This window comes from Drosophila guanche, unplaced genomic scaffold (genome assembly GCF_900245975.1).
Source record: "Drosophila guanche unplaced genomic scaffold, DGUA_6, whole genome shotgun sequence".
In the NCBI taxonomy this organism is placed as follows: Eukaryota; Metazoa; Arthropoda; class Insecta; order Diptera; family Drosophilidae; genus Drosophila; species Drosophila guanche.
The window spans coordinates 3,545,460-3,567,106 of NW_022995749.1; the positions used below are offsets into that span (position 1 = coordinate 3,545,460).

The 21,647-nt window shown below is 46.9% G+C and overlaps 11 protein-coding genes across 14 annotated transcripts in view; 6 read left to right on the forward strand and 5 right to left on the reverse strand.

The window, feature by feature from the left end:
- The window catches only part of LOC117585682 (katanin p60 ATPase-containing subunit A1), a 6,326-nt gene extending 2,801 nt beyond the window's left edge, over positions 1 to 3,525 (forward strand). The window contains exons 2-5 of one of the 4 annotated variants that reach the window (XM_034275296.1): positions 1,436 to 1,713; positions 1,768 to 2,417; positions 2,479 to 2,953; positions 3,009 to 3,521. In XM_034275296.1, the coding sequence (XP_034131187.1) occupies positions 1,436 to 1,713; positions 1,768 to 2,417; positions 2,479 to 2,953; positions 3,009 to 3,334 (1,729 nt within the window). In that variant the 3' untranslated portion in view covers positions 3,335 to 3,521. Of the gene's footprint in view, positions 1 to 1,435; positions 1,714 to 1,767; positions 2,418 to 2,478; positions 2,954 to 3,008 lie in introns of all 4 variants that reach the window. The other 3 variants (XM_034275297.1, XM_034275294.1, XM_034275295.1) reach the window with 3 other exon arrangements.
- Positions 3,526 to 3,638: 113 nt separating this feature from the next.
- LOC117585685 (histone acetyltransferase type B catalytic subunit) lies at positions 3,639 to 5,322 on the reverse strand. The gene is made up of 3 exons (XM_034275300.1): positions 5,027 to 5,322; positions 4,468 to 4,969; positions 3,639 to 4,411 (listed from the first exon to the last, which is right to left on the reverse strand). The coding sequence occupies exons 1-3, from the start codon at positions 5,091 to 5,093 to the stop codon at positions 3,766 to 3,768; spliced, it is 1,215 nt and encodes a 404-aa protein (XP_034131191.1). The 5' UTR covers positions 5,094 to 5,322; the 3' UTR covers positions 3,639 to 3,765.
- A 443-nt stretch (positions 5,323 to 5,765) lies between these two features.
- Positions 5,766 to 7,811, forward strand: LOC117585684 (26S proteasome non-ATPase regulatory subunit 12). The gene is made up of 4 exons (XM_034275298.1): positions 5,766 to 5,940; positions 6,027 to 7,075; positions 7,133 to 7,289; positions 7,359 to 7,811. Exons 2-4 carry the CDS (start codon positions 6,033 to 6,035, stop codon positions 7,659 to 7,661), a joined length of 1,503 nt encoding a protein of 500 aa, XP_034131189.1. The 5' UTR covers positions 5,766 to 5,940; positions 6,027 to 6,032; the 3' UTR covers positions 7,662 to 7,811.
- Positions 7,812 to 8,168: 357 nt separating this feature from the next.
- Positions 8,169 to 9,659, forward strand: LOC117585313 (histone PARylation factor 1-like). Its single transcript, XM_034274742.1, has one exon. The coding sequence runs from the start codon at positions 8,239 to 8,241 to the stop codon at positions 9,562 to 9,564; it is 1,326 nt and encodes a 441-aa protein (XP_034130633.1). The 5' UTR covers positions 8,169 to 8,238; the 3' UTR covers positions 9,565 to 9,659.
- On the reverse strand, positions 9,566 to 10,532 carry LOC117585314. Its single transcript, XM_034274743.1, has 3 exons — positions 10,372 to 10,532; positions 9,886 to 10,313; positions 9,566 to 9,824 (listed from the first exon to the last, which is right to left on the reverse strand). Exons 1-3 carry the CDS (start codon positions 10,470 to 10,472, stop codon positions 9,649 to 9,651), a joined length of 705 nt encoding a protein of 234 aa, XP_034130634.1. The 5' UTR covers positions 10,473 to 10,532; the 3' UTR covers positions 9,566 to 9,648.
- Positions 10,533 to 11,076: 544 nt separating this feature from the next.
- Positions 11,077 to 12,310, forward strand: LOC117584939 (ARL-6-interacting protein 1 homolog). Its single transcript, XM_034274098.1, has 3 exons — positions 11,077 to 11,223; positions 11,345 to 11,710; positions 11,784 to 12,310. Exons 1-3 carry the CDS (start codon positions 11,200 to 11,202, stop codon positions 11,985 to 11,987), a joined length of 594 nt encoding a protein of 197 aa, XP_034129989.1. The 5' UTR covers positions 11,077 to 11,199; the 3' UTR covers positions 11,988 to 12,310.
- A 105-nt stretch (positions 12,311 to 12,415) lies between these two features.
- Positions 12,416 to 14,260, reverse strand: LOC117584935 (G-patch domain and KOW motifs-containing protein). Its single transcript, XM_034274095.1, has 3 exons — positions 14,025 to 14,260; positions 13,245 to 13,966; positions 12,416 to 13,169 (listed from the first exon to the last, which is right to left on the reverse strand). Exons 1-3 carry the CDS (start codon positions 14,168 to 14,170, stop codon positions 12,436 to 12,438), a joined length of 1,602 nt encoding a protein of 533 aa, XP_034129986.1. The 5' UTR covers positions 14,171 to 14,260; the 3' UTR covers positions 12,416 to 12,435.
- Positions 14,261 to 14,551: 291 nt separating this feature from the next.
- On the forward strand, positions 14,552 to 16,760 carry LOC117584934 (T-complex protein 1 subunit gamma). Its single transcript, XM_034274094.1, has 5 exons — positions 14,552 to 14,655; positions 14,749 to 14,883; positions 14,942 to 15,003; positions 15,103 to 15,602; positions 15,662 to 16,760. The coding sequence occupies exons 2-5, from the start codon at positions 14,850 to 14,852 to the stop codon at positions 16,698 to 16,700; spliced, it is 1,635 nt and encodes a 544-aa protein (XP_034129985.1). The 5' UTR covers positions 14,552 to 14,655; positions 14,749 to 14,849; the 3' UTR covers positions 16,701 to 16,760.
- A 208-nt stretch (positions 16,761 to 16,968) lies between these two features.
- Positions 16,969 to 18,170, reverse strand: LOC117584936 (N(6)-adenine-specific methyltransferase METTL4). Its single transcript, XM_034274096.1, has one exon. It carries the CDS (start codon positions 18,136 to 18,138, stop codon positions 17,080 to 17,082), a length of 1,059 nt encoding a protein of 352 aa, XP_034129987.1. The 5' UTR covers positions 18,139 to 18,170; the 3' UTR covers positions 16,969 to 17,079.
- On the reverse strand, positions 18,170 to 19,224 carry LOC117584937. The gene has a single exon (XM_034274097.1). It carries the CDS (start codon positions 19,218 to 19,220, stop codon positions 18,327 to 18,329), a length of 894 nt encoding a protein of 297 aa, XP_034129988.1. The 5' UTR covers positions 19,221 to 19,224; the 3' UTR covers positions 18,170 to 18,326.
- A 380-nt stretch (positions 19,225 to 19,604) lies between these two features.
- Positions 19,605 to 21,429, forward strand: LOC117585071 (coiled-coil domain-containing protein 63). The gene is made up of 5 exons (XM_034274336.1): positions 19,605 to 19,977; positions 20,038 to 20,333; positions 20,396 to 20,904; positions 20,964 to 21,138; positions 21,201 to 21,429. Exons 1-5 carry the CDS (start codon positions 19,753 to 19,755, stop codon positions 21,415 to 21,417), a joined length of 1,422 nt encoding a protein of 473 aa, XP_034130227.1. The 5' UTR covers positions 19,605 to 19,752; the 3' UTR covers positions 21,418 to 21,429.
- The last annotated feature ends 218 nt before the right edge of the window (positions 21,430 to 21,647 follow it).

Below are 21,647 nucleotides of genomic sequence, written 5' to 3' on the forward strand. Positions count from 1 at the left end.
CACTCTACTAAAAGATTTCACAGATTTGTTCCTTAAAGTTAGATGAAAATGTAGCATCAACATTTAGTTTACTTTATGTTTAATCTTATGTTTAGTATAACTAATCTATTACCAGGAACTACAGCCCCGTGTTAGCCCACCCGACTCTATCCATCAGTTTCCTTGAGGCTTCCTTCCTAACATATTTTGCCAGTCATAATTGCCTTTGCTGGCTGTAATTTGCATAGGCCAAAGCGTTCTTGTTTTTGCAGTGGCATATGGCAATTTCTGTGCTAGGAATTAGCATAAACACCTCTGGTGACACGAATCTTAAACTAAGACTAGACTCTGGCCTGGCCACTTCCACAATGGAAAGTCAGCCCCTTGGTTGGGTTATTTTCCATGCCAGTAATCGGCCTTGTAACAGTTTGCCAGTCAAGTGCTCTGTTCACATACAATATTTGTACTTAGGCATGGGATTGGATTACCTAAATAGGACACAAGTAAACGCAGATCAATCAGGTTCCCAGATGACCTACTTAGTTGCTGCTAATCAGTGGAGCGCTGCCCGTTCCCACTTGCGCCCGGAAATCGTAAGCGAGCGCATAGGAAACATTAACCCAAATTTGAACGAGTACAACGAGCACAATAAATATGAAACGGATGTGATGTGGAGGAGGCAGAAGGCATAGCAATGCTGCTGCCAACTCAATTAGCCCTTGCGAGGCATACAGCAAATATTTATGGTATACTTCCCAGATGGTAGCTCCACAGAGTTGCGCTACAAATTTTTTTGTATACCACCGGATGACGCATGCAAATGCCAGCCCCAAATGCGAATAAAAAGTTAACAATTGTCGCCGGCACGTCAATAACCTGTGTGGAGAGCCAACAAGTTTATTGAACCCTCCGGCTAACAGCTAACGGCTGACTATTCTGCATATGGCCCCTTAGGTTCCCCACGGTCCTCACACGAACTCTTTGCTTCCTAGAAATTCCTGAGCATTGTCTGTGAATGTGAGGGGGGGTAAGAGCTAGCTAATATTAGACAGGCTGACTGGCCAGACTTGGCCAGACACGAGGAATACGTATATAGAAAATATATGTACACATGTACAGGACACGCAAAGGACTTTGCCGGCGGCACTAGTGTCCGAACTACTGATAAGCAAATGACCTTTGCGACACGGCCAAGTTGAATGGCAAGAGGCCCAGGATCAAGCAGCAAACTTGTGGATTATAAACCAAAAACTAAATGGTAGTTTCCCCTTTAGGGTCTGAGAGTTCTGTTCGGTGCTGTTGTGGCCTGGCACTCGGCCCAGGCTGTCTGTTAGTCATGAAGCATTTAAAACCCTCTAAATGGGAAGTGCTTTGGGTGTAAAAAGGAATATATTTTATACATGTATTGGAAGTGGGATATTTCAGTCAACTTTTAACAAACTCCTTCAACTTGCAGCTCATCCACACCACCCACAAGCCTGTCGCACATGGCCCGCATGATGGACACCTTGATACTGGACTCGCTGTCGCCATTTGGCTTCACCAAGATCACAGCCACCAGCCGACCCTCACGTAACTCCAATTCGAGTGTAAAGAAAACGACAGTGGAGAGCGGACATGCGACGCCAGCCGACCGGCAGCACAGGCCGATCAATAATTTGGGAGCCAACGCGCCGGCCGGGCTGGGCATCGGCGAACCCGCTCCATTGCGCAGCAAGCGGCTGCCCACGCAAGGTGAGTGCTCCAAAGGGGGGAGGGAAATAACCTTACCTCATTGATAAAACCCAGTCTCCGCCGCAGAAGTCGCACCCCAGCCGCGGTCCAATCAGTCGTCGATGCCTTTCCCCTCCCAGCAGCAGGACAACCGCTGGGTCTCATCGCTGCGACGCCGCGACCCAGAGCTTCAGCCTACATTGCCTTCCATCAACAGCAATACGAACAGCAACAGCCAGAGCCAGAACCTCAGTCAGAGCCACCACGGCAGTGCCGGGAATGTGGGAGTGGGCTTGGCGGGCAGCGGACCCGCAGGCGGCTCCAGTATGGGAGCCATGAGGTTTGGCCGACCAGGTAGAGTTTCAGCTATGACTGCGGCCGTGCGCAAGAGTCGATCCGTGGAGCGGCTGCGGGCCCGCAAGCAGAGCATAAATGCACAAATGACGCTCAAGCACAAGCCGATGAAGAAGAACTCGCTGGACGAGAACTCAAACTCTGACGATCAGGATGCCACCACATCCCTGGAGGACAACTCTCAGGCACAATCAATCTCCACCACGCACAACACACCCAAGTGCTCACCGAAGACCAAGCCCAAGCACTTCTCGCCACTGGGCTACGAAGGTCGCTTGGTGGACACTCTGGAGAAGGACATTCTGCAGCGGCATCCGTGCATTAAGTGGACTCACGTGGCTGGCCTGAACGAGGCCAAGACCATTTTGCAGGTGGGTTTTTGCTTCTTTGTGTCCAATAACTGAAGAGCAACCGTTTGGCGTTCAATTGCAGGAGGCGGTGGTGCTTCCCGTCATAATGCCGGAGTTCTTCAAGGGAATTCGGAGACCTTGGCGGGGCGTACTGATGGTGGGTCCGCCGGGCACTGGCAAGACCATGCTGGCCAAGGCAGTGGCCACAGAGTGCGGAACCACCTTCTTCAACGTATCCTCCTCCACGCTCACATCCAAGTACCGCGGGGAGAGCGAGAAGCTGGTGCGTCTGCTCTTCGAAATGGCGCGATTCCATGCGCCTAGCACGATTTTCATTGACGAAATCGATGCACTGTGCGCCTCGCGGGGCAGTGACTCGGAGCACGAGGCCAGCAGGCGGTTCAAGGCGGAGCTGCTCATACAAATGGATGGCCTCAATGCGAGCATGCAGGAGGAGAAGGTGATCATGGTGTTGGCAGCCACAAACCATCCCTGGGACATCGACGAGGCCTTCAGGAGACGCTTCGAGAAGCGGATTTATATTCCTCTGCCGAATGGTAAGTAAAGCCTTCGCCACGTCCCAAGCAATGCCAATGTGACTCCTTTTGACAGAGGAAACACGCTCAGCACTGCTCAAGCTGTGCCTGAAGGATGTCTGCCTTTCGCCAAGCCTGAACACGGCCATGATCGGGGAGGAGCTGCAAGGGTACTCCGGCTCGGACATAAGCAACGTGTGCCGCGACGCATCCATGATGGCCATGCGTCGACTCATTTCGGGTCGAACTCCCGAGGAGATCAAGCAGATACGCCGCGAAGACGTGGACCTACCAATCACGCTGCAAGACTTCCAGGACGCGCGACAGCGCACCAAGAAGTCCGTTTCTGCCGATGATGTGGCACGCTTCGAGAAGTGGATGGAGGAGTACGGGTCCTGCTAGTTGTACGGGTTGCTGCTACAGCACTCTTCCTCTCCCTCCCCATCTCACTAAACAGATTGTATTCTCCTACCCTGCCCCCATGCGTACTTCCAACGTAGCCCAACCTACAATTTAAATAATTTCTTAAAATGAATTCTGTATAAACCATATACGGCGTTGGCTATGTATCTATAATTATTTTATATACGCTTAATTGCTCAAGGGTGCCCCACACTCAGCTCCCAGCACGCACCCTCTATGCGCACATGGACCTCTGATCTCTGATACACGAAATATGCATACATAAAGGACAACATAATGAATGTAATTTTTAATGTTTATTCGACAGAATCCTACAAAAGGCTTATAGCAAAACAAAATGTATTTTGTAATCAACTTATTTAAAACGAAAAAATAAATTAATCGACACCCATTGGTTCCATTTCCCTCGCTTAAGCATTCAGCTTGGCAATGGTGCTCTTATAGTCCTTCTCGACCACGGCGTATTCTTCTTGAAGCTGCTCCAAGCGCTGCTTCATGTTTGGCAATTGAGCTCGCATCATTTCGGTGTCCATCTTGTTGCGTTCCATTTTCTTGAGATCCTTCAGCTGCTTGTAGTACACTGCATTCAGGCGCTTCTTTACCTCCAGACGATAGTTCCTGTACTCCTTGTCATCGTTCACATTGGTATAGTACAAGCGCAGCAGCTCGTATACCTTACGCACCTGTCGCGGATTTAGTTTGAGTGTCTCGCGAGCCTCCCTCACCATTTCCTTGCTGAATCCTTTGACGATCTCGGCGCGGGAAAACGACTTTAGCTCCTTGCAGAAGCGCGCATCCACAAAGTTTCGCAGCCGCTGAAAGTCCTCCGACGGATCCTCAACAGTGATGTCCACCACGTTCTTCTGCGACTGGTAGTACTTGTATATGGTCTCGACTAGGTGGGTGGCCAGACCGAGCTTCTGGAAGGGTGGCAATACCATCATTTGGCTAATCCTTGGCCGCTTGTTCTGCGGATAGGCATAGTACTCGTACACGGTGGTGTACCCAGCTGTGGCATACTGATACTGTCCATCGCTGTTCTTATACTTTTCATAGCTGCAAACAAATCGTTTAGAGCAGACCATAATATACAATTGTTTCCTTATTTTTACCAAACAAAGTAGCACCATTGAGCGTCATCAGTGTCTATGTAGGAGGCAGCGTCCACGAACCACAGGATGAAGGTTTGCAGGCGCGCAAAGAATTTCAAAAATGATTGAACTTTGTAGTCGCACTGATATATCTCGAACAGCCGCTCACTGCCGTCATCGGAGGACCGTCTGTACTCGCCGATCTTCTCGCCGAACGGCTGGAACTTGTCCGCCTTGTCCAGCGTCTTTAGGAATTCCTCCAGGTTGATGAAGTAGCAGCCATCTGGCAAACTCTGCGCAATGGTGGCGACCACATCGTCCGCATTCATTTCACCACCAGACACTTCGTTGACACGACTTCCATACTCCACGCCCAAGTAAATGTGCAACGGTCCCGCCGTATACAACACGCGCACGTGCAAGTCTTGATAACCGAAAATGGTCTCAGTCTCGCCAAATATCTGATGGGCCATTACGGGGTGGAAAATCAAAGCGTCGTTGTTGATGTCCGCCTTGTCGCGTACTAGAACCAGACGCATTGCAGTGCCAGATTAGGTGAGCCCTAGACTATACAACTTACTCAACTTGAAGTCCACGACCTCGAGGGCGTCCAGCAAGTACTCCTGGTATTCTTGGATTTGAGCCATTTTTGCTCTTTTCACTGGTCTGCTTTTGGCACTTCTTAGATTGAGCAGCAAAATGTGATTATAACTGTACCGTCGGAAAAGCAAACGCTTTCGGGTCTGAAGAGTAGTTAGTGCAGTTAACTTTTGCGCAGTAACTTTCTGTGCAAGCCAATCAATTCAATTGTTTTGTTAATAGTTTGTTGGCAAAATTTACGCGGCTAAACAAATGACCGAAGCCGAAAGCAGTGTTGAAAAATTTCTCGAAATAGATTTTGCAAAACTTACCAATCGCCTGCGACCTCGCTTTTTCATTATGTGCTGAAATTTAGTTAGTTGCTCGTATTTTGTAAAGCTTTGATGTATTGTGTTATGAATTTGGATAGAGCATGACGTTTTTCCATTTCATTTGATTTATATTTTTAAAATTCATTGTCTCCTGCAAGCACTACGCAGCACTAGAAACTTCACACAGCATTATTTACAGATAGATAATTACATGGAAAAGAGCCACTGACCATACAGTAAATTATACTGTTTAACTGCAATAAGCTGTAAAGCCCTGTAAATAAGATATTGGTGCTTAGGATTCGGTACATTTACGGAATATTTGGAATATTAGAAAGTATATTTTGGTGTTTTTCTGAGGGTCAGACGGTATATTTGATCGATAACTCCGCGGTCACACTGAATTGTAAGAATTTGTGCAGTGAAAATTATTTTATATTTCGTAAATTATTAAATTAATCACAACAAGCGGCGCTTGTGTTATAAACAACTTAAACTTTGCACCAACTCGTTGGATTACCTGCATTTCGCCAATTGCAAACTACCTCGACCTGATCTTTGCGGAATAACAGCGGTAAAAGCGGTAAGTAACAAAAATGCATTGTCATAGCGCTGTCATACCGCCTCGGAAATGGCTTTGAATGTTTGATTTGATTTGATTTTTGTTAGTGCATAATGGACACCTACTTGTTCGATGGGGGCCGCATCACTAAGATGGAGGTGGACTATGAGCCTGCCTGTAATGAGAAAATTCCACTGGCAAAGGAGCTGGCCAAAAAGAATCCCGACGCCTTCCACGAAGCCATCGAGATGATGCTGCAACTGGAGAAACAGACGCGCCTTGGCGCTGACATGGTGTCTTGCTCGCGCGTCCTTGTCGCGATTTGCCAGATATGTTTCGATGCGTCCAACTGGAATGCCCTAAATGAGTACGTGACCCTTCTGGTGCGTAGACGCTCCCAGCTCAAACAGGCTGTCGTGAAGATGATTCAGGAGTGCTGCACGTATGTGGACAAGACGCCCAACAAGGAGACTAAGCTCAAGCTGATAGATACTCTGCGCTCGGTCACTGAGGGCAAGATCTACGTGGAAATCGAGCGTGCTCGACTCACCAAAACCTTGGCCGACATCAAGGAGGCCGATGGCGATGTCGCGGCGGCTGCTACTGTCATGGAAGAGCTGCAGGTTGAGACGTACGGCTCCATGGACAAGCGGGAGAAGGTTGAGCTAATTTTGGAGCAAATGCGTCTCTGTCTGCTGAAGGAGGACAACGTGTCGACACAAATCATAGCCAAGAAGATCAGCATCAAGTTCTTTGACGATCCGGCTCAGCATGATCTCAAGCTCAAGTTCTACAACCTAATGATCCAACTGAATCGCGATACATCTTTTCTCAACACTTCGCGTCACTACCAGGCTATTGCAGAGCCGTCACGTAAAAAAGCAGCAATCACGCCCGTAGACTCCGCCACGGACGATAAGAAGAAACTTGATGATGAGAAGAAGAAGAGGGACGAGGATGAAAAGGAAAAGAAGTCGGAGGCAGCTGCGGAGCCGGAAGTCGAGGTCGAACTGACTGAAGCACAGAAAAAAGAGGTGACGGAAAAACTGGTCTGTGCTGTAATCTATTGTGTCCTGGCCCCCTACGACAACGAACAAAGCGACATGATGGCTCACTTGTCCAAAAACAAGAAACTGGAAGATGTTCCCGTCTACAAGTATGAAATGGAAAACTAGATTAGTGGCAGATTATAAATATATAATATTTGTTTTAGGGAAATTTTGCGCCTCTTCATGTCGAAGGAGCTGATTAACTTTGATACATTTAACGCCGACTTTGGTTTGGTATTGGCCGAGAATGAAATGTTCAAGGATGCCACCAAGCATGGAAAGAAGTGCATTGCCGAGCTCAAGGATCGCCTGATAGAGCATGTAAGCTGATAAATGTATAAGAAGGGAAGAGGCTGCATCATTTCGTTACATTTTATATATTTATTTCAGAATATTCGCATTATTGCCATGTACTACTCCCGGTTGCACTTAGCGCGCATGAGTGAGCTGCTGAATCTACCCGCAAGCCGCTGTGAGGAATATCTCTCTAAGCTGGCCAACACCGACACAATTCGCGTGAAAATCGATCGCCCCGCTGGTATTATCTATTTCACCACGAAGAAGAGCGCCTCCGATATCCTGAACAATTGGGCCACCGATGTCAATCAGCTGATGTCCCTGGTAAACAAAACATGCCACCTGATCAACAAGGAGGAGTGCGTCTACTCGGTCATGTGTGCTGTCGAGGATTAGCTGCATATTCCATCATCAGAATGTGTTTTATTATACCCTGCCCATATATACCTGTAGCTCTACTAACAATCCAACCATCAACATTTCTTCGATGTTTTCGCAGTTTGTATTCATTGAATGAACTACAATATTAAAACCAAATCAAACAAATCACCCGAATCAAAATCGACTTTCTTATTGCTTGTTGCATAGAGAAACAGGGTGCCCATTTCCGGTATAAGATATAGTTTGCGGTATATTAATATCAATGTATATTTACGGTAAAAGGTATCTAAAGTGACATACTGATGTTTTTTATGTTTCCCTCTGGTGGATTCAATATTATTTGCAAAATAAAGCTCTTAGCCCACAGAAAATAGATTCATAAATCGGGTGAAATAATAGTTTTAGTGCTGCGAGTCCTAACCAGCTGCAAATATTAAAAAGAAACTCAAAATAGAGGAAAACTATTTAGGACACGGTATATTGACGGTATATTTTTGTATTGTCTTATTGTATTATTGGTCACACTGATCGTGAAGATTGTTATTTTGTTTACAACAAATTGTTAAATTGTATTATTATTTGAAACAGAAAAATGCCCAAGGAGGACTGCAAATACGGGGTAAAGTGCTATCAACGCAATGAGGCCCATCTGGCCAAGTACAACCATCCAGACAAAACAGATGTCAGGCAAGAGGACAAAGCAGTAAAACTGGCGCCAAAAAGAAATGCTTCTAGTGCCGAGGAAAAGGGGAGCGAGCCCAAGCCCAACACAAGCAATTCCAGTGCAGACAGCCAGAACATGGAGAGTCATGGGGAAGCCAAGGGCACGTACGAGTCGGAGACGGCCGTGTTGCACAGGGAGGCCATGAGCAACATATCTGGAAAAAATTACATGGAAATCATGGAGAAGCGCATTCGATATTCCGTGCAGCAGGAGTACGATACCCTGTGCGAGTCCAATGAGTTCATCAGGCACAAATTCCTTGTCGAAATGCCGCCGGACTTCTATGAATTCTGGAAGTTCATCAATACCCTCGTACCCGACACCTCGAGGTCCAATCGCTCTGCCGTCGAGCACCTCGAGACTGTGTTTCAGCTGCAGCTGGTGGGCCCGTTTGAGTTTCTGTCGGGCACATTTCATCAGGCCAAGATGGGCGAGCCCGGGGACTACCTCAGGCATTGGCGATTTTACTATGATCCACCTGAGTTCCAGACAGTTTTTGTGCGGCGAGGCACTGGCGTGCACTACGGGTATTGGCGGGACGTGCCGCAGGACAAGGAGAACCTGTTGATTGCCCGCAACGACATGGCGAGTGGCTGCGAGTTTCAGTTTGTGTCCGGAAACATATTCGATGCTTTCCTCTTCTACCTGGAACACGACTTTGTGAGCACGCCTTTCACCGCCAGCAAAGTGACCGCCACCAAGAAAGCGGTGAAAAATTATTTGGCTGAAAACTCACTGGAGCTGGCCCAGCTTGATCGATTGCAGCGAGAGCGGAACAAAAGCGTCGTGGCCAAGGCCTTCCACCGAGCTGGCATCGTGGTGCCCTTCGATCGCAAGACGCAGCTGGGCTACCGCCCGCTCTCTGTTAGCGACGCCGAGCTCAAGAAAATATTGGCACTTTTTGAGCGCAAGGATCTAGGAGATGGTCTTGCCAAGCAGGCTGTGCTGGAGAAGTTGCAGCCAGTGGCTAACGCTGCCATTATCGCTGTGGACGAAAGCGATTTTGGCACTGCCCTGGAACTGGGCATCGACTTGTTCTGCAGCGGCCACAAAGAACTGCACATGCTTGCCTCATCACTGATCGTGCCGGCCTATTCAATGCTCAAGCGTCCGCAGTTCATTGCCATCGCCAAGGCACATATGGAGAGCCGCAGTCGCGACTTGGACTTGAGCATGTTTGATGTATTGAAATAAGTCGGGTCCATCATTGTATATTGATTATTGTGAAATGTTACTACCGAAACCGGTTGGAAAATAAAAATCTACACCACAATTGGATTACATGTAAAGGTAGGAACTCTCCTTGCGCGCCGGAACGTAGCTGGGGCTGCACGACACGAAACCTTTGAGCAGCTTGAGCACTGGCTGGGCAGCCGTCGAGTCCAGTGGCAGCTTGTCTGTGTAGACTGCAAACGAGCTCACGGGCAGGTCAGCCTGATTTCGCCAGCTAGCAACTGCAATGAACGAAAGAGTTTAGGAATCTACGACAGCGGTTCGCTTCCTCATAATACTTACTGCCCGCCGCCACGCCGGCTATAAAGTTGGGTGCCTCGAGCTCAATTATATCCTTCTCGTTCACCCCCACACCACGCACAATGGCTATATCGTCACTATATTTTTGAATTTCCTCACTCTTAAAGTCGACCTTTGGCTTCAGCGTGATGGTCACTACTTTCTTGGCCAACTTGGCGTAGGGTAAGAGCAGCTCTGTGACCTCCCCACTGCTCGTGAGATCATCTTCGAGAATCGCCAGTAGCTGCTTTGTTGCGGGATTCCAGTGCAGCGAAGATGTCTTAGGGGGAATGCCGCATATGCGTGTCGTGCCATTCAGCAGCACCGAGCTGCCAAAGTGCGTTACATTAGGACCCTCGATGACAACCAGAATCTCGCTCTGCAGGGCGGCTACGTCTGGGCCAGATTCCCTGTCGAACTTCAACTGCAACCTGTTTGGGGAAATTAATTCGTAAGTTCATGTAAATATCTCAGAACAGAAACGCTCACTTCTCGGCCTGGACGACGTTTTCGAATTCGTCCTCCTCGCAATCATCCCAAAAGGCGCGCGACGAGGGTATATTAACTTCTCCGAATCCAGGACAGCTCATTTTGTATTTTTGTGTATTATTAAAATTAAAACTGTTTCGTGCTGAATTTCTTCAAGTCACTTTGAAATTAATCGAGTATTTGGACGAGTAGTCGAGAAAAGCTCGATACGAGGGCTTCCAAAACATCGATAGTTTCCAATAGAAATAAAACAAAATTCGAGATCATTTTAAGAGGGTTAATTCACTGGCCAGGGTGACCAATTACGGCATATTATATACTCTTGGGGATACATAACCACGAATATTAGTTAACGTTACAAAGCAGCTGGTATTCTATACTATACTATCGGTTAGCCAGCAACAAATTGTCAAATGACGTAGCATTTTATTCCCACTCACGTAACATTTTATGCCAATTTTATTGGTTACCCTTTTTAGCGACAAACTTATTTTGCAATCAATCCAAAAAAGATAAGTCATTAAAATGTACCAATCTTGTGGAGAATTTAATAATGGTTTTATTGAAATCACTGTCTGAAAGCTGAGAGTTTTAACTAGCTTGTTATAATGAACAGAAGATCAAAGTCGAGGAAAATGATTGAGGAGACGGTATATTTTGAAAATGAAAGAATATATTTCGGTATATCTCCGAGAGTCTGTCTGTATATTTGATCGATAACGGTCACACTGATTGGTGGCCGCTAAACAAATTGATTTTTCGCTTTAATTTTAATTAAAGCTACGTTCACAACTGAATCCTATTAGAAAAGAAAAAAGAACAGAAAAAATGACAACTTCGCAGGTTGACCAGGTAAGCAGATGGCGCAGCGCTTAGGTTGATGTGCGGCTGGGCTAATGCCGTCGCCATTGTGCAAAGCAAAAAAAAAAAACTGCGGTGCCGCCTCAATTGTGATGAAAACTTGACATTGCAGAAGCGCGCGCTGAACAAGCTCAAGCATGATTTGGAGCCTTTCCGAAATGCTATAGTGAATGTGTATGGCGTCCTCACCTGGGAGAAGAACTACTACCCCTGTGTGGTGTTTGGCACCATAAGCGTCATTTATCTCGTGCTCTGGTTGATGGATCTGTCGGTCATAACGATGCTGTCGCTTCTGGCACTGCTGATTACCGTTTCGGGCTATGTCTTCCCCATAATTTCCGGCTTGCTCTTCAGTGGCGTCAATTGGGATGGAGAGTATGAGGCCAAATTCGAAGATGTTTGCGGACAAATTCACAGCATCAAGGCAAACCTGGTCGTATGGAATGAGTATATGTTCAAGGAGCGCAAGTCGACAGTGGTAAGAACACACACAAACATAATTACAAAAGTGGCTATCAAAAACGCATTAACATTTGGGATTCTCTTCCCAGGTCGTGATCATGATAAGCTCGGTCCTATTGGCCCTGGCTTGGATTGGAGCCATCGTCAACAATCTTCTGTTGATGTACCTTGTGTCTCTTTCTGTTGCCATGTGGCCTGGTCTGCAGGACAAGGATGTCTTCAAGGGCATCACACAGAAGGCCTCCAAGCTCATCAACGAGAAAATTCAATGCGGCAAGCGGAAGCTGCAGTAAAGAGCCAAGCAAAGCATCTGCTCCTCGTCACCTCTGCACCACACACAGCCATCACATATGACCAAATATTAAACAAACCTAAGTCATCATCAACTCGCCATCACATCATGCACATCGCAAACGCATTTACAATACAAACATCTGTGGAAGTGTGGAGCATGGTAACTATTTATATCATAAACTTTTGAAAATCTCGAAGAGCCCAACGTGGAGTTCGCCCTATCATTATTTATAGTTTAGGTTCTTAATGGAATAGCAAAAGAATGTCAGATCGGGCAAGAGAAGAGGCAGCCGATGTGAGCAATTAAAAGCGCAACAAAATACATTTTTGTGATTTTTTTGTGAGTTAACTGAAATTTAATGATAATCCCGCGTAAGATACAAAAGAAACCTAAGCGTCTAACTATATTTAAATAAAGAATTCAAATGAATAGATCAAATCAGCCTATTATTTGCCTCGTGCCCGCGATCTGGACCGTGATCGGGATCGGGCATGCTTGCTCTTCTTGGTTTTCTTTTTGTGCTTTCTTGGGTGCCTGCGCTGCTCGTCCAGGCTATCGTCGCTCTCCGCACTAGAGTTTTTGGACCGACTCGACTTGCTCTTTGATTTCTTTGAGTGCTTCTTGGACTTCTTGGTGGACTTCTTTTTGTGTTTCTTGCGTTCGTAGGCAGAGTCTGAATCGCTTTCCGTGGACTCGCCCGTGTCGTCCGCCTCGTCTGAGCTGCTCTTTTGCCGCTGAATGGTCCTTGGGCTCGGCGAACGTCGCCGCTCACGCTCCTCGCGCTGATGTTGCATGGTGCCCGTCCTGGATGCGGAAGTGCTGCTGCTTCGCGGGTCCTGAATATATTTCGGTCTCTCTCCATGATCCTCCAGCTTGTGCGGCCTTCGATCCTCTCCCTTGCTGGGTTTGCTTTCATATTTATCCGACCTGTCATTTCTGTCTGTGCGACTCTCCGTTTTGAATGATTTGCGATCTTCGTCCTTGTAGCTCGTTCGGTCTTCATCTTTGAACGATCTCTGATTTTCCCCCTTATAGCTCTTGCGATCCCGGTCTTCATTCCTATATGACTTGCTTTCCTCTCTTCGGTCTCTGCTCCTGCCCTCCGAAGGTTTTTCCTGCTTCACAATGATTTGGCCATGTTCGTTCTCCTGCTTTTTGAACTCATTGTATTTGGCACTATCTGAAATTCGAACACAATGGACATAGGATTAGTTTCCTTGTTTTCTCGCACTGCCAAGGTTGTGGGCTCACTTACTTATGCACTTTCCATACTGAGAGTACTCCTTGCGGGATACGGGCTGGCAGAGAAACTCATTGAATGCCTCCTTGTTGCCACCAATTGCCATTCTGACAATCACTCGGCCCGCGTGGTCATCGAATCCCTCTATTTGCCCGTATTGATCCTTCTGCTTCCCTCCTAGGATTCGGACAAAGGCTTGCTTCTTGATCTCCAGCACCTCATTCTTCTCCGGCTGCACAAGAAGGGCCTTGGGCTTGAGTGCCTTGTCAGCTCCGAGGCCCATGCCTTTTGGTCGCATAAATGGAGAATCGTCGACAGGGCCTGATCCTTTTTTCTTGGGCGGTGGGTCCACCCAGCCCATGCCGCGAAGCATGGCAAGACCAAACTGTTGGATTGGTATGGAGTCATAATCATCCAAGGAGGCTTCTTTGGCACCTTCCAGCGGCAACTCATCTGCCTTAACTGCAGGCAGAACGAGCTTCTCCCCGTTCAGATTTTCGCTACCATTCTCTTGGGCAGCAGCTAACAATTCACGGGTTGCCCGTTGCTCCAGGTTTTCAGCCGCCATTGCTGCAGTGACCTCTGCAATTGATTGAGGTGCGGATGTGGACTCTTCGGGATCGGGCTCATCCTCACCAAGTAGAACTTGCCTCCTTTTCATCAGACTTGCAAGCGCCGAGGAGGTTTTTTGACTTCCTTGCATTTGTATAACCAGCGGCGCAGTCTCTGTTCTTTCGCTGAGAGACCATAAAACATTGAATTAAATATGTTTTTAAAAGTAATATGTACACCTACGCGACTAGCTTGATTTCCTTTCCTTCCACGCATTTTATCAGCTCCACCCTGTTTTCCTCTTTTGGGACTTTGCTGGGCAAAATGTTTGGCTTCTTGGCCACTTTACTGAAGCCAAATGATATTTTCTTTGTGTCCATGGCTTGCATGGGGGCTCTTATTTATCACTTTCTATATATTGTACAAAATGCCGAAATTATAAACAAAATTCAACAGCTGATGGGATCGGGATGCATACTAGGGCTGCAATACCATACATATGAGTATTTCTTGTAGAGTAGATGTAGATGTAGCTGTGAGTTCTGATTGGAATTCTGATATATCGGCATTTGCTGTTGTTCGGTTTTATTTCGCTAATTTGGTCTCCCTGTTTTAAGGGCTGTTAGTTTATAAATAAATATGTTTAGATATTTTTTACCAAAAAGCTGTTATATCTCGTTATATCTATATCCACTGTCAGAAAAATTAGTAAATCTATCGCTATCTACACCATCCTACTATCGACTCAGACATCGATGCTTTTAAAACCCTAATTCCAAAGCAGTTTTGAATCTATCGGCAGAAACGCGCCTGTTTTGTTCCACGGAAAACTCAAATTTTGAGCAGGATCTTTGATTTTAAATCAAGATATCAAGTGCGTTAATTAATACTATTACCAAATTACCATAGCAGATGCGAAGATCAATAAAACAAGTCACTCCAACTAAATGTTTATCGAATCTTCTAGAACCGTGTGTCATCGGCGTCTCTAACCTCATTCAGCACAGCGGCAAGCACGAGTTTATTTCATTTGTTTTCACGTAGAGATAAATTAAAGAATATACAAAAATGTTTGGTGGACAGCAACCAATACTCGTGTTGAGTAAGTATTAAATTAACATTAATTTAAAGCCGCCTGGCCCTACAATGTGTGTCCCTAGGTCAAAACACAAAACGGGAGTCTGGCCGCAAAGTGCAGTTGGAGAATATTCAAGCCGGAAAGGTAAGTGTGTGAGTGCGTGTGTGACTCACATGTCTGGTTTTGACGAGAGCTCCTCGCCTTCATTGGTGGCCATCTGCTGATATTATTGCTGTTTTCCAGGCTATTGCTGATGTGATTCGCACTTGCCTAGGCCCACAGGCCATGCTGAAAATGCTGATGGATCCCATGGGCGGCATTGTGATGACAAACGACGGAAATGCCATCCTCCGTGAGATCACTGTTCAGCATCCGGCGGCCAAGAGCATGATTGAGATTGCCCGCACACAGGACGAAGAGGTAGGCGATGGAACCACCTCCGTCATTGTGCTGGCTGGTGAGATGCTCGCCGCCGCTGAGCCATTCCTGCAGCAGCAAATCCATCCAACAGTGATTATTCGTGCCTACCGCGAGGCCCTCGAAGACATCGTAGGGCACCTGCTGTCTGACCTAAGCGTGCAGTTGGACGTCAAGGACAAAGCAAAGATGGCTCAAGTAGTCAAGGCTTGTGTGGGCACGAAATTCATTGGCAAGTGGTCAGATCTGGCTGTCAAAATTGCACTGGATGCAGTAGAGACAGTTACGCTGAATGAAAACGGTCGTCTGGAGGTGGACATCAAGCGGTATGAGCTTCCCTTTTGTTTATCTAGTTCGATTATTTAGAGTACTCTCATCCTGCCAGCTATGCCAAGGTGGAGAAAATTCCCGGCGGTGCCATCGAAGAGTCGTGTGTCCTCAAGGGCGTTATGATCAACAAGGATGTGACGCATCCTAAAATGCGTCGCTACATCGAAAATCCTCGCATCGTTCTGCTCGACTGCTCTCTCGAGTACAAGAAGGGCGAGAGTCAGACCAATGTTGAAATCATTGGCGAGCAGGACTTCACTCGCATGTTGCAGATCGAGGAAGAGTTTGTCCAGCGCATCTGTGCTGACATCATCGCTGTCAAGCCGGATCTGGTGTTCACTGAGAAGGGTGTTTCGGATCTGGCACAGCATTATCTGCTGAAGGCAGGAATCACTGCCATCCGTCGCCTTCGCAAGACGGACAACTTGCGCATTGCCCGGGCCTGTGGCGCCACCATTGTCAACCGCACTGAGGAGCTGACCGAGAAGGATGTGGGCACTGGTGCCGGTCTCTTTGAGATCAAGAAAATTGGCGATGAGTACTTCACCTTCGTCACGGAGTGCAAGGACCCGAAGGCGTGCACCATACTGCTGCGCGGTGCCAGCAAGGATATTCTCAATGAAACTGAACGCAATCTCCAAGATGCCCTGAATGTTGCCCGCAATCTGGTGCTGGAGCCGCGTCTTGTGGCTGGCGGTGGTGCTGTGGAGATGGCTGCCTCCCAGCTCCTCTCTCGCAAGCAGGTCAAGGGACCCTACACGGCGGTGGCCCATGCCTTGGAGATCATACCTCGCACCCTGGCCCAAAACTGTGGCGCCAACACTATTCGGGCTCTCACCGCTCTGCGTGCTAAGCACGCCTCCCACACCGGCGACGGCGTCTGCGCCTGGGGCATTGACGGCGAGTCCGGCGAGATTGTGGACATGAACGTGAAGAACATTTGGGAGCCGTTGGCCGTCAAGCTGCAGACCTATAAGACTGCAGTTGAAACAGCCATTTTGTTGCTGCGCATTGATGACATTGTTTCCGGCTCAAAGAAGCGCGGTGGCAACGAGCCAACCAATCCGGCCGCCATGGCCCAAGGCCAGGAATAGTCCTTGAACAAACACAATGTGTATTAATAATGCTTAATAAATTGTAATATCTAATTTAAACACACCAAACACACACACACCCAACCTCCAACCACCCCCTATGTTTAACATTTATATTGGGACACGGCGCCGCTGGCTTGCATTGAAGCAGCCTTTCCCTTGTCTCACACACAACATTTTTGCTGCATTTGCTCTCATTAACAATCCGTACACAAATAAATTTGTTAAAATCAAGCTTTGTTTATATTTAACGCTTACTTACCATTAGAAAAAATGACTTTAAGCCATTGCAGGTGTCGCGGTTTATGACGTTTTTAAATACACAAACAATTATTATATAATTCAGTCAATAATTTACAGCGAGTCGCACTTGGCATCCCTAAATGTTATGCGTGCGAGCTTCGTACAGGCGCTCATCCATTAACTTTAGTACCTCCAATCCAATGGAAGTGAACTGCGGCTGCAGATAACGTGCAAAAAGCTCTAGACAATTAGGATCCGCTTGATTAAGATCCAATTCTATATGCTGTCGCAGCCATGGCAGAAGTGGCGGCTTATGAGAGTGCACAATGCTGGGAACGCTGAGGATTAGCTCTGCTTTTTGTACATCCTTTCCGTAGTTCTCGTGACTATCGGTGTGACAGGCCACATAAAGCATTTCATAGGGCTGCTTCTGGGTCGGGTCTGCATGGAGAGGGCCAACAAGCTGGTGGTCCGTGCTTAGTTTGTACCAGCGCACTTTGTGGAGCAGGCGTAGATTCCAGCTCGGCAAAATGTGTGTTTCCAAAGCCGTCTGGTGCTGGATTGAATTCGTGCACCAGATGGCCACAAGGGTGCGCGTGTTGGTCAGCTTGGCGAGCGGGAGAAGAGCTAGTTGGTCGTTGTCTAGCATGGAATAACCGAGCTCTTGCTTGACACGCTTCAGCCGTCGTATGTACTTGTTGCGCCACGGCGGGTCGACTACAATCAGATCGTAGCTGGGCAAGAGTTGGGGCAACAGTGCCGGCAGATGGTCTACATTGTGATTGTAGAAGCGCGCCCTGTCCGGTATGATGTAGCTGGTGTTGGCCTCATCTCCGCTGTGAAATTTTTGGACCTGTCCACTCTGATTGGCGCCGTGCAACTGGGGAAGTGTGTATGGAGCCTCCCAATACCGTGGTAGAGGCGTTGCTGTCTTACGGCCCACGGGCGTGGGCAAGACAGCCAGATACTTTTCAATAGTGTGTGAGTCCGCTTCGTCTGGTAAGTCCTCCGGCACTCGCTTCCGCTTCTTTGATTTCTTTTGTTCGTCAAGCGGCTGTGCTCTTTTGGCTTCAAACTGAAATAGGCTCGACTTGAGCTGGTAATCTCCGTTACTGTATGCCTCGTTAATAAGTCTTCTGTGGTCTAAAAAGACCGCGAAACGGTCTGACTCGGCTTTCGCTTGCAGCTTCAACATTTTTCCCAGCAACACGAGTCGAAATACTCGCTAAAATTAACTAAATGTATTTGTAAACAAATAAATAAGTGCACAGCGATGGTCGTACATAGCGATGGCACATCGGTTATATTGAATCTTGCGATAGTTGTCACGCCGAATCATATGGCAGAAATTGAAGTAAATTTAAATATAAGTTTATATTGTTGCTAATTTTTGCCAAAGTAATCTTCCATGTGCATTTGCAGTTCCACATAAAGTCTGAGGTGTCCAAGTCGATTATAATGATGTAGTTCCGTGCTTGCATTTCCAGCTACAAATTTCAGCATACCCTGCAGATTGAGGTTGTACTTGCATAGAATTGGACAATGTTTTCTGGATCCCTGCAGAAAGAACAATGCGGGCGTCGATTCCACTTGAAACTTTTTTGGCAAAATGACACCGTGGGTATCCATTTTATACAAACGAATGGGCTCCTGTTTCAGTTTGTCGGAAAATGTCTCCAGACATTGCATACAATTTTTGTTCACCTCCGTGCCATTCTGCAGAGAGCTGTACAAACACAGCGCAATGTCGAGGCTCTCGGAATAAATGAGTTTATTCATGCTGGCCAAATCAACATGCAGCACTTTGACAGGACAGAGCGGTGGTGGCTCTATGGTGCCCATCGTCAACTGCTCACAGAACTCTTTCAGACTCTCTATGGTGGGCATATGTGGGCCCTCCAAATCTCCAAAGAAAACCACTCTGCCTTCTGCCGTTACACCGTATATTAGTGGAGGTGATTCCATGGAGTAGCCCATATCTTCACTACGATAAAAATTAAATTCGTACTCATTGAAGACATAAGCCCCATACACATCGTCGACGAAGATATCCATTTCCGCTCCATGTGCCTCGGGTGCCGCCAGTTCATAGATCATGTCTATCCAATGCTTCAAAGCCACAACATCGTCGGCGAACAAATGCAAAACAATGAGAAGGGGCCGATTCACTATTTTAACCAAGTATTGCAGTCGCTTGAGGCGATCTTTATATTTTGCCTCCAACAAGGTCTTGTAGTTGGGTGGCGGTGGACAGAATCTGCGGTACCTGCCCGACATGATTGAAAGACTTTGAAACACTCCCCACTCTCCGCATACATACACCCAGCGAGAGATTTGACTCACGGGTACGAGGGCTTGTGAAATTCGAGATATGAAAGCTTTTAAGCTTTGCAATGGATTGCAGTGCTTTTGATGTGTAAAGTACATATCTACCTAGTTCTTATTTTGAACAGTGGTAAATGGAATTTATTTTAATGTACTTACATACTGGTAAAAAAACGTTCCACTTTCTCATGTCCCCATTTGATTAAAGGTAAAACCTAAGCTATTGCCCCTTTTAATATAGTCCATGGACACATCTTCAAAGGATAGTCTTTGTAGTATATCAGTGATGAGCCTTTTTTTCCAATGACTCTGAAAGTATTCAGTTCACTTTAAGCAAGTCGAAGGCTATGGCTCAAACCATGAGCCGTAACCAAGCGACAATAATGCAGCAAGGTTGTTTACAAATAAAATCATTGGAAAGCAAAGTGTACGGATTGTCAAGCTTTAGTTCTTTGAATACTTGCACTTAGTAGATCCGACACTCATGGCTGACCAAAGCGAACTTGACCAGTTGGCCACTGCCGAATTGCTGAGGCTGCAGCGACAGCATCGATCACTTCAGCTCGATCTTCGGGGTCTGCTGGAGGAGAAGGCCAAGCGACTGAAGAAGCAGAACCACATGATAAACGTGCTACAGGCCGAACACCAGAAGCTGAAGGAGGAGATCAAGACGTTGGAGGGAGGAACGCACGCTCGGAGGAACTCCAATGTGGGTGGGAGTCGCACTCTAGTTATCCCAATTCTAATCCTAGATGTGCTCTAATTGCAGAAGGAACGGCATCTGGGAGCACTGCAGAGACAGCAGACGGACCTGCAGAGGGTGCTTCAGAACGAGCGAACCAATTTGTGGGAGCTGGAGGGGCACATTCGGAAAATGGAAAAGGAAATCGACAGCCTGAGGCGCAACGAGGTGCCCGACAATTGCTACAAGGACACAATATGCAAGGTCCAAAAGAGCGTCGTCAAGCTGGAGAATCGCCTGGATGTGGTCAATAAAAAGTGCAGCGATGTCCTCACAGAGAACAGCAAAATGCGAGATGCCATTAACCACATGCTGCAGGATCGGTGAGACGTAGGGTACGAATGGGAATGCCCTAGACCCCTTTAACTTGTTCCTTTGGCTTCAGGGCAAACTTCAACGACATGTGGCAAGCGATGGTAGCGCAGTTCAATGAGGGCAAGAAATTCATCATGGACTTGATTGACCAATCAACAATGGCATTCGATCAGCGCGAGGAACTGTGCAACAAGCTGTCCGTGCTGAAGGACCGCAATGAGAATGACAAGGTGATGCACATCCAAGAGATGCGTGAGATGCAGAGGCGCCTGGAGCACGATGCCAAGTTGCAAAAGTTTTTCGACATCAAGGGGCAAAAGCGTCTCAATCCGGAGTTGGAGCAGCGCGAGTTGGACAAGAAGCAAAATCAAAAGGAAAACTATGAGCGACAACTATTCGAATACAAAGAAATAATTGAGAAGATTAAGCAGTTGTATGGCGAAGACGATCCGGACCGCCTGGTGGCTCAGTTTAAGCGCCAGGAGGATGAGAACTTTGCTCTGTTCAATTACGTGAATGAGCTAAGTCACGAGGTGGAGGTGTTAAACGATTCCACACAAGAATTAACCGACGAAATAGGTGAGTTGTAAAGAAGCGATATGGGAACAGCAGACACTAACTCTAGACATTTACCTTAGAGCGACAAAAATCGGAGCAGACCGAGAAGGAATTGAAGCTAAAGACCGAGGCGTTGGACTATTTAGATGCAGAGCGTGGTCGCATTGAACAACTGGCAAAGGAGACCAGCGAAAAGAAGCAAACTCTGAGCATCAGACTGGAGCAACTCCTTAAGGGGATAGAGGATATATTCAGGTGAGATTTTAGGGTTAATCCTATGCTACAGTTACCTTTAACTGAATAAAAACAATTATCAGACAACTGGCCTGTGACGACGCGCCCATCCTCAATGTCCTCAGCACGAAGACCTTCCTAACTGTCCACAATGTGAAGCTGTTCATTGGCGTCATAGAGCGACGTGTCAATCTCATTATTAGCACCATTAATATAGAGGATAATTCCAACAAGATATTGGCCAGAAAGGATCGTGTGCCCAAGTTCAACATACGAGAATCAGCTAAAACCAAGAACTAACGGGAAGGGATGTGTGAGACGCTTCTTACGCGTCACACCTTTTATACCCGGTACTCAGTTTTACCATCCCCTAGAGCCGCACACAGACGGACGGACAGACAGAAATGGCTATATAATATATACTTTAATTTTACTCCATTTACTCTTCGAGTACCGTATTTTTTATAACTATTTACCCTTGCAATAATTGTGGAGTTTCTTTTTTTTTTTTGACTAGTTTTAATTGAATC

What these genes read in the sequence shown, in the direction of transcription:
- LOC117585314 (XM_034274743.1), bottom strand. Translation starts at nt 10,472, where the DNA reads ATGAGCTGTCCTGGATTCGGAGAAGTTAATATACCCTCGTCGCGCGCC. An exon ending in AACGTCGTCCAGGCCGAGAA is followed by an intron (nt 10,314 to 10,371) that starts GTGAGCGTTTCT and finishes TTCCCCAAACAG; the next exon opens with GTTGCAGTTGAAGTTCGACA. An exon ending in AGCCGGCGTGGCGGCGGGCA is followed by an intron (nt 9,825 to 9,885) that starts GTAAGTATTATG and finishes CGTTCATTGCAG; the next exon opens with TTGCTAGCTGGCGAAATCAG.
- LOC117584934 (XM_034274094.1), top strand. Translation starts at nt 14,850, where the DNA reads ATGTTTGGTGGACAGCAACCAATACTCGTGTTGA. An exon ending in AGAATATTCAAGCCGGAAAG is followed by an intron (nt 15,004 to 15,102) that starts GTAAGTGTGTGA and finishes GCTGTTTTCCAG; the next exon opens with GCTATTGCTGATGTGATTCG. An exon ending in CTGGAGGTGGACATCAAGCG is followed by an intron (nt 15,603 to 15,661) that starts GTATGAGCTTCC and finishes TCATCCTGCCAG; the next exon opens with CTATGCCAAGGTGGAGAAAA.
- LOC117585313 (XM_034274742.1), top strand. Translation starts at nt 8,239, where the DNA reads ATGCCCAAGGAGGACTGCAAATACGGGGTAAAGTGCTATCAACGCAAT.
- LOC117584936 (XM_034274096.1), bottom strand. Translation starts at nt 18,138, where the DNA reads ATGTTGAAGCTGCAAGCGAAAGCCGAGTCAGACCGTTTCGCGGTCTTT.
- LOC117584937 (XM_034274097.1), bottom strand. Translation starts at nt 19,220, where the DNA reads ATGTCGGGCAGGTACCGCAGATTCTGTCCACCGCCACCCAACTACAAG.
- LOC117584939 (XM_034274098.1), top strand. Translation starts at nt 11,200, where the DNA reads ATGACAACTTCGCAGGTTGACCAG. An exon ending in CAACTTCGCAGGTTGACCAG is followed by an intron (nt 11,224 to 11,344) that starts GTAAGCAGATGG and finishes TTGACATTGCAG; the next exon opens with AAGCGCGCGCTGAACAAGCT. An exon ending in AGGAGCGCAAGTCGACAGTG is followed by an intron (nt 11,711 to 11,783) that starts GTAAGAACACAC and finishes TTCTCTTCCCAG; the next exon opens with GTCGTGATCATGATAAGCTC.
- LOC117585684 (XM_034275298.1), top strand. Translation starts at nt 6,033, where the DNA reads ATGGACACCTACTTGTTCGATGGGGGCCGCATCACTAAGATGGAGGTG. An exon ending in GAAGATGTTCCCGTCTACAA is followed by an intron (nt 7,076 to 7,132) that starts GTATGAAATGGA and finishes TATTTGTTTTAG; the next exon opens with GGAAATTTTGCGCCTCTTCA. An exon ending in AGGATCGCCTGATAGAGCAT is followed by an intron (nt 7,290 to 7,358) that starts GTAAGCTGATAA and finishes TATTTATTTCAG; the next exon opens with AATATTCGCATTATTGCCAT.
- LOC117584935 (XM_034274095.1), bottom strand. Translation starts at nt 14,170, where the DNA reads ATGCAAGCCATGGACACAAAGAAAATATCATTTGGCTTCAGTAAAGTG. An exon ending in AAGGAAATCAAGCTAGTCGC is followed by an intron (nt 13,967 to 14,024) that starts GTAGGTGTACAT and finishes ATGGTCTCTCAG; the next exon opens with CGAAAGAACAGAGACTGCGC. An exon ending in TCAGTATGGAAAGTGCATAA is followed by an intron (nt 13,170 to 13,244) that starts GTAAGTGAGCCC and finishes TTCGAATTTCAG; the next exon opens with ATAGTGCCAAATACAATGAG.
- LOC117585071 (XM_034274336.1), top strand. Translation starts at nt 19,753, where the DNA reads ATGGCTGACCAAAGCGAACTTGACCAGTTGGCCACTGCCGAATTGCTG. An exon ending in ACGCTCGGAGGAACTCCAAT is followed by an intron (nt 19,978 to 20,037) that starts GTGGGTGGGAGT and finishes CTCTAATTGCAG; the next exon opens with AAGGAACGGCATCTGGGAGC. An exon ending in GGGATAGAGGATATATTCAG is followed by an intron (nt 21,139 to 21,200) that starts GTGAGATTTTAG and finishes AACAATTATCAG; the next exon opens with ACAACTGGCCTGTGACGACG.
- LOC117585685 (XM_034275300.1), bottom strand. Translation starts at nt 5,093, where the DNA reads ATGGCTCAAATCCAAGAATACCAGGAGTACTTGCTGGACGCCCTCGAG. An exon ending in GGTCGTGGACTTCAAGTTGA is followed by an intron (nt 4,970 to 5,026) that starts GTAAGTTGTATA and finishes GTCTGGTTCTAG; the next exon opens with TACGCGACAAGGCGGACATC. An exon ending in CAATGGTGCTACTTTGTTTG is followed by an intron (nt 4,412 to 4,467) that starts GTAAAAATAAGG and finishes ATTTGTTTGCAG; the next exon opens with CTATGAAAAGTATAAGAACA.